General features: G+C 44.4%; 1 protein-coding gene across 1 annotated transcript in view; it reads left to right on the forward strand.

Annotated features, from left to right (window-relative positions):
- The window catches only part of LOC126428294 (synaptic vesicle glycoprotein 2A-like), a 195,613-nt gene that overhangs the window by 154,680 nt on the left and 27,268 nt on the right, over positions 1–13,665 (forward strand). Inside the window, exons 6-8 of the mRNA XM_050090211.1 lie at positions 372–616; positions 5,297–5,466; positions 12,326–12,481. Coding sequence (XP_049946168.1) covers positions 372–616; positions 5,297–5,466; positions 12,326–12,481 — 571 coding nt within the window. The remainder of the gene's footprint in view (positions 1–371; positions 617–5,296; positions 5,467–12,325; positions 12,482–13,665) is intronic.

Below are 13,665 nucleotides of genomic sequence, written 5' to 3' on the forward strand. Positions count from 1 at the left end.
CCGACGCCAATGCCTCACTGTAACTCCGGACATGCTTTACACTGCTGTTCACAACATTGTTCCTCGACTAGAGCTATTGTTGAGGAATGATGGTGGACATATTGAGCATAATGATGGTGGACATATTGAGCATTTCCTGTAAAGATGATCACCTTTGCTTTGTCTTACTTTGTTATGCTAATTATTGCTATTCTGATCAGATGAAGTGCCATTTGGTTCCAATAAAACCCCATGTCATTCCAAGCATGTGTGTCAATTTGTACCTCTCTATCTACATTATTCCGTGGTTTATTCAGTTTTCAAATTTATACTGACTCTTTTGATCACCTGGTATACGTCAGCACGTTTAAAGCGCCGTGTGTGATTTGCAGCGGTGGCGTGGGTGGTGATCCCCCAGCCGTGGGACGTGCCCCTGGGCGGCGGCCTGCGGCTGAGCTCGTGGCGGGCCTTCCTGCTGCTGGGCGCGGCGCTGAGTGCGCTCACCCTGGTGCTGCTGAGGACCCTGATGGTCGAGAGCCCCAAGTTCCTGCTGGTGGCCGGCCGCCACCAGGAGGCGCTGGCCGTGCTGCGGCACATGTTCTCCGCCAACAACTCCGTGCCCCCAGACACGTTCCCGGTGAGTCAGTACCACCATCAGTATATATATATATATATATATATATATATATATATATATATATATATACAGGGTGAGTCACATAACATTACCGCTGGATATATTTCGTAAACCACATCAAATACTGACGAACCGATTCCACGGACCGAACGTGAGGAGAGGGGCTAGTGTAATGGGTTAATACAAACCATAAAAAATGCACGGAAGTATGTTTTTTAACACAAACCTACGTTTTTTTAAATGGAACCCCGTTAGTTTTGTTAGCACATCTGAACATATAAACAAATACGTAATCAGTGCCGTTTGTTGCATTGTAAAATGTTAAATACATCCGGGGATATTGTAACCTAAAGTTGACGCTTGAGTGCCACTCCTCCGCTGTTCGATCGTGTGCATCGGAGAGCACCGAATTACGTAGGGATCCAAAGTGAACGGTGATGGACCTTAGGTACAGAAGAGACTGGATCAGCACATTACGTCCACATGCTAACACCTTTTTATTGGTCTTTTTCACTGACGCACATGTACATTACCATGAGGGGTGAGGTACACGTACACACGTGGTTTCCGTTTTCAATTACGGAGTGGAATAGAGCGTGCCCCGACATGTCAGGCCAATAGATGTTCAATGTGGTGGCCATCATTTGCTGCACACAATCGCAATCTCTGGCGTAATGAATGTCGTACACGCCGCAGTACACCTGGTGTAATGTCGCCGCAGGCTGCCACAATACGTTGTTTCATATCCCCTGGGGTTGTAGGCACATCACGGTACACATTCTCCTTTAACGTACCCCACAGAAAGAAGTCCAGAGGTGTAAGATCAGGAGAACGGGCTGGCCAATTTGTGCGTCCTCCACGTCCTATGAAACGCCCGTCGAACGTGTACCTCACCCCTCATGGTAATGTACATGTGCGTCAGTGAAAAAGACCAATAAAATGTGTTAGCATGTGGACGTAATGTGCTGTTCCAGTCTCTTCTGTACCTAAGGTCCAGCACCGTTCCCTTTGGATCCCTACGTAATTGGGTGCTCTCCGATACACACGATCGAACAGCGGAGGAGTGGTACTCAAGCGTCAACTTTAGGTTACAATATCTCCGGATGTAATTAACATTTTACAATGCAACAAACGGCACTGATTGCGTATTTGTTTATATGTTCAGATGTGCTAACAAAACTAACGGGGTTCCATTTAAAAAACGTAGGTTTGTGTTACAAAACATACTTCCGTGCATTTTTGTATGGTTTGTATTAAACAATTGCACTAGCCCCTCTCCTTACGTTCCGTCTGTGGAATCGGTTCGTCAGTATTTGATGTGGTTTACGAAATATGTCCAGCGGTAACGTTAGGTGACTCACCCTGTATATACTGGGGCGGAAGCACAGTGGGGCACAGGGTAAAGCTATGTGACACACTGTGTGGGTGGGCATTGAGAGACAGTTCCTTTTATTTATTTAGTTATTGCCTATTTAGTCTCACCAGATTGGATCTTAAGGCCAGGAGAACTCGAGACTATCCAATGAGGAGCAACCCGTTTCCTCAGTAGATCGTTTAATCAGCGCGAAACCATTACAGAGATGAAACTTCCTGGCAGATTAAAACTGTGTGCCCTACCGGTCGGGCACACAGTTTTAATCTGCCAGGAAGTTTCGTATCAGCGCACACTCCGCTGCAGAGTGAAAATCTCATTCTGGCATTACAGAGATGTTCAACAAACTCTAGTGGCCGATGTTATGGCAGAGGCGTTTCATGTCACAAAGAGATTACCATTAGAATTTCTGGAACAATACGTTTGCGGAAAGAGTCGATCAACACATTACTTCCTTGCACATACATATCACGAAATGACCACGACAAGAAAATGAGAGACATTAGAGATCATACAGAGGTATACAGAGAAACATTCTTCCCACGTGGTTGGAACAGCAAATGGGGGAACAGAAGTACCCTCTGACACACATCGTAATGTGGCTTGTGGAATATAGAAACAGATGCAGATGTGGGCATTCCAATTTAATGCACGAACGAAACTAGGACGCCCATTCACAGTGTGATCATGAGCACATCTAAACATAATCTCTTCAAAATTTATTCGTTGAGTGCAAACTTGACATCACCTATATTATCTGTCGAACTACATATGAAAATTCGAGCCATTCAGTGGCCACCTTAACCAGCTATCCGTGCACGCCGGCCGCCGTGGCCGAGCGGTTCTAGGTGCTTCAGTTCGGAACCGAGCGACTGCTATGGTCACAGGTTCGAATCCTGCTTCTGACATGGATGTGTGTGATGTCCTTAGCTTTATTAAGTTTAAGTAGTTCTAAGTTCTAGGAGACTGATGACCTTAGATGTTAAATCCCATAGCGCTCAGAGCCATTTGAACCTATCCGTGCACACTCAATCGACTGACCCAATCCTCCATATGTTACACGTTTTACATCCTTCTGTCGTAGTCCGCTATCTTCATGTTACTTTGATTCTTGCAACAGTGTAAATGAGACAACGAGGAACCGAAACCATGTTGCTATCTTCATATGCATGACTGGACTTATAGTACTTACATGCATAACTGCAAGGACAGACTACAATATAAGGATGTAGGCAGTGCCACATATAGAGGTCTGGGTCAGTGCGGGAAGCGTGCACGGATAGTCGAAGTGATTAAGTCGATCGCTCGCGATAAGCAGGAAATCTGGGCCAGCTGTCAAACTGGCACAAATTTCCATATGTAAGCAATTGGCTTGTAAGTCTCTACCTAACACAGCCAATGTCAACGAAATTAGTCAGTGGATAAGTATTTCATATACCTGTGGATCTTCAACAGTGTCTGTTCCTTCTGGCACACGTGTAAGTAAGAAAAAACATTACATCCTTCTGACATAGTGTCACATCTCCATCTCAATGCACATTACTGGACTTGTCCCATGCAACTGGCTGGTACATTCAAATCATTTCAGTGTGATAGCTTACATCAGTTGTGTACGGTCAGATGACTGCAAGGTTCCAGTTACACACCATGCATAGCGCTCAAAAGCAGTAAGTGTGCTCTCTTAAGAGGGAGAAATGTACAGGCCTACTCATAAATACATCAGGCGTTTCAGAAGACAACTGCACAAAAACAACATAAAGGACAAAGGAAAAGACACATATCAGTGGATTAGAATGAATGAATATATATATGTATATGTGCATAGCTGAGTGAATGTCTGAGATCTCCTCCCAAACATCTGATCGAGTTGGCCACATTTGGTACAAAAACTGCAGGCCTCTTGAGTATCAGCACCGCAAAGAGTACAACCTCCTATCTCCAGTGGGAGTGGAGACATTGGCGGAAAATATGTTTTTTCAAGCTCCTGGTATATAATGTAATCTGTATAACAGACATGTTGTATGGGAACAGTATTGGCTTAGCAAGGCAACCTACCTGTCAAGGGCAAAAAAGGTTTTATGAGACACAACATGTAGATTTACCTGCATGACAGGTGTCTTGTGTTGGAGTAGTATTGCCCTGCTTCATCGTCCTGCTTTACATGGCGGCCTGTACATTGGGGGCAAAAAAATGATTTTAAGCCCCTGACATGTAGGCTACCTTGCATGACAGGGATGTTGTGAGGGTAGTACCGACTTGTGTTATTGAACTGTATTGAAGGTACTACACATGACGGTGAGCATGGCTGGGGACAGGTTGAGATGGATAGAGGAGGTGTTGAACAGAGCGAGGGGAGGATGAAATGGACAGAGAAAGGGGAGGAAGGGAGGTGGAAAAGGAAGAGAGGAAGTTGGAAAGGGAGAGTGGGTGGAGGATACTGATGGATGGAGGGTGAGCGAAATATGGTCAGAGAGATGAAGGAAATGGACAAAGAAAGTGGGAGGAGGAGATTAAGAGAGAGAGTGGGTAGAGAATGGGGAGATTGACAGATGGAGGTAGGAGAGTAGGAGAGAGAAGATCAATAGGTAGACACAGAGAAAGGGAGGAGGAAATGCGTCAAACAGATGTGTGAGCGATATATATATATATATATATATATATATATATATATATATATATATATATATATATATATATATATATACTATCAAAAACGGTCTTCATCACAATTTATTTATTATGGTGACCGGTTTCGACCACTACTGTTGTCATCTTTAGATCAATGAGTAAGAACCTCCTTTTGGTGGCAAACCACTAGTAGTGAGGTTCTTACTCATTGGTCTGAAGATGACGACAGTAGTGATCGAAACCAGTCACTGTAATAAATAAATTGTGATCAAGACTGTTTTTGATAGTAAGTATTTGTAACACATTGATCACTGTTCACTCCCACGAGGTATTCAAAAGTAGTTTTCAGTGGTTTAATCGCTTGAAGTGAAATCTGTAATAGGTCCCTGGAGAAACTTACAGCTGATTTTGTTCTCCAATCTGTTCTGTTTCTAGTGCCCTCATTAACACAACATTAAATTCTAATACTTTTTATTCCCCATTTATTTTGGAATTTTTCAGAATTATTCCATATTTAGAAATTTCTTCCTGCATACTTTTTCAGTATTAGCCATTAAGGCAATCCTTCCTCTTTTTTCAGTGAGCCTGGCTATCAGATGTGGCAGATTTAAAAAATACATGTGAATGAATGTCCAGTATGCATGTAGTCCCTCTAGCTGTCCTGTTGTATCTTTCGCCAGGTGTTGGCCCTACAGAAGGACCTTCAGTCATCCACAACAGTGGCCGGGAACCCCAAGTCGCCACTGTACATCGCACGCCACATGTGGAGGCAGACATATCCGCTGTTCAAGACTCCCTTCTTGCCCTACACGCTGCTCGGCTGCCTCATCCAGTTTGGACTTTATGCCAGGTAGGTGTTCTACAGATGGAGGCGCTTGTAGCCAAAGTCAGTATATGGAAACATTTTTTTAGGCAGACCATTTAATACTGTAACAGAAACCAAGAGACCATTCACTGCAGGGCTGACTTTTACCAGGTTGTGCAAAACTTCAGTGGCTCCATGTAGCTACAGTAGCTAGCGTCCACCTGTGCGTTTCTGAGGTGTTTGGTTCACTCCCTGGTGTTAGAGGAATCTCCAGTATCAGTACTGGGACAGAGCCCAGAGGAAAGTTGGCGGTGGTGTACAGTTCCTGATCATCAGAGATTGTGCCAGTGACCTGGATGAAATTCCAAACCCTCTCCCCTCTCTCACCATCATGCGACACACATTTGACAAAAAAAAAGATGGTTCAAATGGCTCTGAGCACTATGGGACTCAACTTCTGAGGTCATCAGTCCCCTAGAACTTCGAACTACTTAAACCTAACTAACCTAAGGATATCACACACATCCATGCCCGAGGCAGGATTCGAACCTGCGACCGTAGCAGTCGCGCGGTTCCAGACTGAAACGCCTAGAACTGCTTGGCCACTCCGGCCGGCCACATTTGACATGATCCATCTATTGCAGTCACTTACCGTTTGCAGATAAACTACAGACACAACACCAGCATACCCTACGTAAATGGGAAATCCGTTTCTCACTTGGTAGGGTCTGACAGCCAAATGCTTGTCACTACAGGGAGACTGAACACATTCTTGTGATGCCAAGATGGCACAGCATTCTGGATATCCATGTGTGGATGAGCATTTTGCTGTTGAAATATGGCACCACGATACTGTCACGCGAGAGGTAACACAAGGACACAGGATGTCTGTGATGTATCATCATGCCATCACATTTCTCTCAATCACAATCAACGGTGACCTGAAGTTATATATTGTGGCTCCCCACACCACCACTTTAGGACTAACATCCGCCTTACCACCATACTCGCCGACGATGATCATCCAGGATAGTGCAGGACCACGAGTTATCGCCTAATTCAATGGGATGCCAGCCACCACCAGTCCATGTTTGCAGATCACAGCACCAAGGCCATTTGCATTGCGGCGTTAATAGCAGCCCAAGCATCCTTCCATTATCTGATCAATGATGCGGCATGACACAAAAATTTTCGGGGAGTGTTTGTTCTCTGGTCCCTTTCACAGAAGTGAAGGGCCTACAGTGTGCTTTGACCACAACCTTGAAGATGAGTGTGCCGACCCCAATCTTCTCACGCAGTGCAACATCATCCACATCTATATCTACATACATATTATGGAATCCTCTGTATGGTGCACAGCAGAGGGTACGTTGTACTAGTGATCTCCTTTCTGCTCCCACCAAATACAACACGAGAAAAACGATTGTTTATATTTATCCTTATGTGTCCTAATTTCTCTCATCCTGTCTTCGCAGTCCTTGGCCAAGATACACAATGGCAGCAGTACATGTCCTGTGATGGTCGCCTGATGTGGCGTCCAATGTCATTAAGACCTGCACCAAGGCGGCCGGTTTTGCCCCGTAAGGGGCCTTTCAACCAATGACGCCAAACGCTCATTTCCATTTCCACGTCCTGTGATGCCATAAGATGGATGGTGAGTAGGGGATCTGAATCTTTGCCCCTGTGCAGGACTCTATTGTGCTGCTGGAGTAGACTTGAGATGACTTGGTGTGCCATGGCTCTAAGTTTGTGATGTAATCCCCCTTTTCCTTTTTTTTTCTTTTAGTCATTGGTCTTCCGACTGGTTTGATGCTGCCCACCACGAATTCCTCTCCTGTGCAAGCCTCTTCATCCCGGAGTAGCATGTGAAACCTATGTCCTCAATTATTTGATGGATGTATTCCAGTCTCTCCACTACAGTTTTTATCCACTATAGCTCCCTCTAGTACTATCAGATTCATCCCATGATGTCTTAACAGCTGCCCTACCACCCTATCCCTTCTTCTTGTCAATGTCTCGCTTATATTCCATTCCTTGCTGATTCTCCGCAGAATCTCCTCATTCCTTACCTCATCACCACACTTAATTTTCAACTTTCATCTGTAGCACCACATCTCAGGTGCTTTGGGTCTCTTCTGTCCTGGTTTTACCACAGTCTGTGTTTCACCACCACACAGTGCTGTGCTCCAAACGTACATTCTCAGAAATTTCTTCCTCAGTTTGAGGCCTATGTTTGATACTAGTTGACTTCTCTTGGCCAGGAATGCGCCTTTTGCCAAAGCTTGTTCCCGCGCGGGATTAGCCGAGCGGTCTAAGGCGCTGCAGTCATGGACTGTGCGGCTGGTCCCGGCGGAGGTTCGAGTCCTCTCTCGGGCATGGGTGCGTGTGTGTTTGTTCTTAGGATAATTTAGGTTAAGTAGTGTGTAAGCTTAGGGACTGGTGACCTCAGCAGTTAAGTCCCATAAGGTTTCATACACACTTGAACATTTTTTTTTTATTTTTTATTTTTTTGCCAAAGCTTGTCTACCGTTCACGTCTTCGTTGCTCCATCCATCATGGGTTATTTTGCTGGTATATAACAGAATTCCTTAACTTCGTCTACTTCAGGATCACCAATTACGATGTTAAGTTTCTCGCTCTTCTCATTTTCTCAATTTCTCATTACTTTCGTCTTTCTTTGGTTTGCTCTCAATCCACGTTCCCTACACATTAGACTCTTCATTCCATTCAGCAGATCTTGTAATTATTCTTCACTTTCACTGTAGATAGCAATGACATCATCGAATCTTATCATTGATATCCTTTCGCCTTCAATTTTAATTCCATTCTTTTATTCCAGACATTGCTTCTTCGATACAGAGATTGGGAAGTAGTGGTGAAAGACTACATTCCCGCCTTAAAACCTTCATAATCCGAGCACTTCCTTCTTTGTCTTCCATTCTTACTGTTCCCTCTTGGCTCTTTTATGTTACCCGTATTTCCTATTTTTCTTAGGATTTCGAAGGTCTTTGACCAATTTACATTGTCGAAAGGTTTTTGCAGGTAGACAAATCCTTTGAATGTGTCTTGATTTTCTTTAATCTTGCTTCCAGTATCAACCGCAACATCATAATTGCTTCTCTGGTGGCTTTACCGCTCCTAAAGCGGAACTGATCGTCCTCTAACAAATTCTCAATTTTCTTTTCCATTCTTCTGTAAATTATTCTTCTCAGCAACTTGGATGCATGAGCTGTTAAGCTGATTGTCCTATAATTCCCGCACTTGACGGCTCTTGCAACGTTTGGAGTTGTGTGGCTGACGTACTTAGCGTTTCGAATAGTTGCCCTGCATTTACCTAGAAACCGTAACTTCAGCTTGTAGGTCCATACGGCGCCCTTCAGCCAGCAGACCTCTCTCCCAACACTGCATCGGCCTCGTCGAATTTCTACAGTGGCAACATCACGCTCTCGACGACTGTCAGTACTGCTGAAATACATCGTTCGGGCTCCCGCTAAAATGCCCACATATGATCGATTGGGGGGAAGAGGCAACAAAGCGAGTATTCACGTTGGTGTGTAGAATGTATGGGTCTGGCGATATACCGTCCCACTTTCGGAAAAGTATCAACCACACAATTCCAAAGACTGCAAGAGCTGACAAGTGCGAGAGTTATCGCACGATCAGTTGAACAGCTGATGCATCCATGAGTGTGTCTTGATTTTTCTTCAGTCTTGCTCGTATTATCAACCGCAACGTCGGAACTGCCTCTCTGGTGCCTTTACTTTCCTAAAGCCAAACTTATCATCTGACACATCCTCAATTTTCTTTTCATTCTTCTGCATATTATTCTTGTGAATAATATACAGAACATCAACCGTGGGAAAACCGGGACGGAAGAGAATTGAAGCATTTCAGATGTGTTACAGAAGAATGTGTGAAAGTAGTTGTACTAATAAGGTAAAGAATGAGGAAGTTCCTTAGAGAATTGCTGCGGGTGGATATAAAGGGTAAATTTTAAGTTGACAAACCAGAATAACTCGAAAAATAAGCTTCACACAAAAAAATGTGTAGAATCCAAAGTTGATTATTTTCGAGGGGGACATCTTATAGTACTAAAATTAACCCGCCACCGCAGGCCCCTGCGGGTGGGGCGGGAGGCAACTTTAAAATTTCAAATGGGAACCCACATTTTTTATTTCAGAATCAGATTCTATATAAAAAAACTACGTACATCTTACATTAAATATTTGTTTTTATTGTTGGTAGTTGGTGCTGTAATTAAAAAAAAAATTCATGTTCTCATTTTTGGGTAAAAAATGGTTAAGGATAAATAAGAAATGAGTTCACTCGTTAGTAAGTAGGATGTTTGGTTAGTTAGTCAGCTAGTCAGATGATTTGTTTGATAATTAAAAGTTGTGTGGCCTCAAGACCACGAAACAAACAAAACTTATCCGAATGTGCGGAAAAAATTAATATTTGGGTCAACATTTGTAAAACTCTAATTCCTCTCTCTCAAACCTCACCCTATGGGGAGAGAGGGATAGTTTTAGTTTTAGCGAATCAAAATTTGTGGAGTAAATAAGTATTTTTATTTATATTGGAACAAATAAGCCCTCGGTCACAAATATTAAGTCGTCTTCAGTATTAGACTAACTGTTGTAAAACATATTAGGTATATAGTACATTAATAAAAAAGTTTGTACTGACTCGAAAAGACGCAGTACTTACAAGTCACATATTAAAAAAAGGATATAAGCCGGAAAGGCGACGTCATGAACAGTTGTGAGACGGCGAGCCGCTAAGGGCTGCTCGTACTGTGAACAAGGGTTGCAACCATTTTCGACGCAAAAATGAGAACATGGATTTTCTTGAATTACAGTGCGAACTACCAATAATCAAAACAAATGCTTAAGAGAAAATGTACGTAGTTTTTTATGTAGAATCTGATTCTGTAATAAAAAAATGAGGGTTCCCATTTGAAATTTTAAAGCTGGCTCCCGCCCCACCCCCAGGAGCGTGGGGTGGTGGGCTAATTTCAGTACTAGAAGATGTCCCCCTCAAAAATAATCAACTTTGGATTCTACACATTTTTTCGTGTGAAGCTTAATTATCGAGTTATTCTGGTTTGTCAACTTAAAATTTACAACCTGTATGTGGGAAACAATGACAAGGAGGTGGGACAGGATGATGGGACACCTGTCAATATATTACGGTAGTAGAGGGAGGTGTAGGGGGTAACAAACAATAGAGGAAGACAGATATGGAAATCCGGCAAATAAGTGAAGACGTAGGTTGCAAGTGCTACTCTGAGATGAAGAGGTTGACACAAGTGAGGAATTCGGGGCGGCTTGCATCAAACCAAAGACTGAAGACTCAAAAAAAAAGTAAAGTGGTAGTAACATTTTGGTTTATGTTTAATAACGAAATAAACTAGTCTGTGTCTTGTCAAACTGCACTCTCTGCGCAGCTCCGGGGGCTTCTTCCTGTGGCTGCCGGACCTGATGTCACGCGTGCCGTTGCCATGGCAAAATTACACGAACCAAGGTATGGATTGTTGCCACACCCGCCTTATTCTCCTGATATGGCCCCGTCAGAAGATTCACTACAACCGAAGAATTGACAGCCGGACAACTATTTTGCAGACCTGGAGGAAACTCATCTTCGAGATGGGATCAAGGTTGTGGATCATCGCTGGACCAAGTACATTAATCTACAAGGAGACTACATGCAAAAATAAAAAAAAAACGTTTCAGTGATTTAGTACTTTTTTTCTATTCCGTTCAGAGAACATTTCAAACCACCCTCATATTTTTTCCAGAATGAGATTTTCACTCTGCAGCGGAGTGTGCGCTGATATGAAACTTCCTGGCAGATTAAAACTGTGTACCCGACCGAGACTCGAACTCGGGACCTTTGCACTTGCCCGCGAAAGGCAAAGGTCCCGAGTTCGAGTCTCGGTCGGGCACACAGTTTTAATCTGCCAGGAAGTTTCACCCTCATATTATTACAATCTCTTGACGGGCCCCTAATGACCAACCCATTCTGTGAAAACCGCTCATCGCTTTAAATTTCCGCAATATTTGCGGTGCACGTTTCAGGTGACTAGCCCGTTGTATTATAAACGCGAAAGTTTGTACGTGTGTGTGTATGTGTTGCTATGTTCGTTACTCCTTCACGTTAAAACGGATGGACGGATTTGGATGAAATTCGAAACTAAGACAGCTTATATCTTGACTTAACATAAATGCTACCTTACATCCACATGGACTGTGGGAAAACCGTAACAGAAGACTGTCGAATCATTTGAGATGTGGTGTTATACATGGCCGGCCGCGGTGGCCGAGCTGTTCTAGACGCTTCAGTCCGGAACCGAGGGACTGCTGCGGTCGCAGGTTCGAATCCTGCCTCGGGCACGGATGTGTGTGATGTGCTTAGGTTACTTAGGTTTAAGTTCTAGGGGACTGATGACCTCAGATGTTAAGTCCCATAGTGCTCAGAGCCATTTGTTATGCATGAATGTGGAAAATTAGGTGGACTAATAAGGTAAGGAATGAGGAGGTTCTGCGCAGAATTGGGGAGGAAAGGAATATGTGGAAAACATTGAGAAAGAGATGGGACAGAATGACAGCAGAATAGGACATCAGGGAATGACTTCCATGGTACTAGGAGCTGTAGAGGGTAAAAAACTGTAGAGGAAGACAGAGATGGAAATCCAGCAAATAGCAGAAGAGGTAGGTAGCAAGTGCTACTCTGAGATGAAGAGGCTGACACAGGACAGGAATTCAGGGCAGGTTGCATCAAGCCAGTCAGAAGACTGATGACTCAAAAAAAAAAAAAAAGTAAAGTGGTAGTAACTTTCTGATTTGTCTTTCATGTAACCTAGTCTCCAGCAACTGTGTCTTGTCAAACTGCGCTCTCTTCGCAGCTCCGGTGGCTTCTTCCTGTGGCTGCCTGACCTGATGACGCGCATGACGGACTTCCAGTCCATGTACCCGGACCACGAGGCCAGCGTGTGTGACGTCATCGCCATCTTGGCTGGCCAGCAGCAGGCGCCCTTCGCTGGACAGGCCAGTCTGCCCAGGTGAGTCCAGCCCACTCTTCCACCAAGCGCTCTGCCAAACGAATTCTCAGGGTGCTGAAGATATCTGAGAACATCTCGACTTGTTTTTAACCTTACTAGACAAGTGTGCATGATATTCCACATCGAGTGGTAGATAAGAGCCTCTTCTAAGGTTTTGTATGCATTGCATTATACACTACTGGCCATTAAAATTGCTACACCACGAAGATGAAGTGCTACAGACGCGAAATTTAACCGACAGGAAGAAGATGCTGTGATGTGCAAATGATTAGCTTTCCAGAGCACTCACACAAGGTTGGTACCGGTGGCGACACCTATAACGTGCTGACATGCGGAAAGTTTCCAACCGATTTCTCATACACAAACAGCAGTTGACCAGCGTTGCCTGGTGAAACGTTGTTGTGATGCCTCGTATAAGGTGGAGAAATGCGTACCATGACGTTTCCTACTTTGATAAAGGTCGGATTGTAGCCTATCGCGATTGCGGTTTACGTATCGCGACATTGCTACTCGCGTTGGTCGAGATCCAATGACTGTTAGCAGAATATGGAATCGGTGGGTTCAGGAGGGTAATACGGAACGCCGTGCTGGATCCCAACGGCCTCGTATCACTAGCAGTCGAGATGACAGGCGTCTTATCCGCATGGCTGTAACGGATCGTGCAGCCACGTCTCGATCCCTGAGTCAACAGATGGGGACGTTTGCAAGACAACAACCATCTGCACGAACAGTTCGACGACGTTTGCAGCAGCACGGAGTATCAGCTGGGTTACCCTTGACGATGCATCACAGACAGGAGCGCCTGCGATGGTGTGCTCAACGACGACCCTGGGTGCACGAATGGCGAAATGTCATTTTTTCGGATGAATCCAGGTTCTGTTTAGAGCATCATGATGGTCGCATCCGTGTTTGGCGACATGGCGGTGAACGCACATTGGAAGCGTGTATTCGTCATCGCCATACTGGCGTATCACCCGGCGTGATGGTATGGGGTGCCATTGGTTACACGTCTCGGTCAACTCCTTTTCGCATTGACGGCACTTTGAACAGTGGACGTTACATTTCAGATGTGCTACGACCCGTGGCTGTACCTTTCATTCGATCCTTGCGAAACCCAACATTTCAGCAGGATAATGCACGACCGCATGTTGCAGGTCCTGTACGGGCCTTTCTGGATACAGAAA

Source organism: Schistocerca serialis, chromosome 12, assembly GCF_023864345.2.
Source record: "Schistocerca serialis cubense isolate TAMUIC-IGC-003099 chromosome 12, iqSchSeri2.2, whole genome shotgun sequence".
Lineage (NCBI taxonomy): Eukaryota > Metazoa > Arthropoda > Insecta > Orthoptera > Acrididae > Schistocerca > Schistocerca serialis.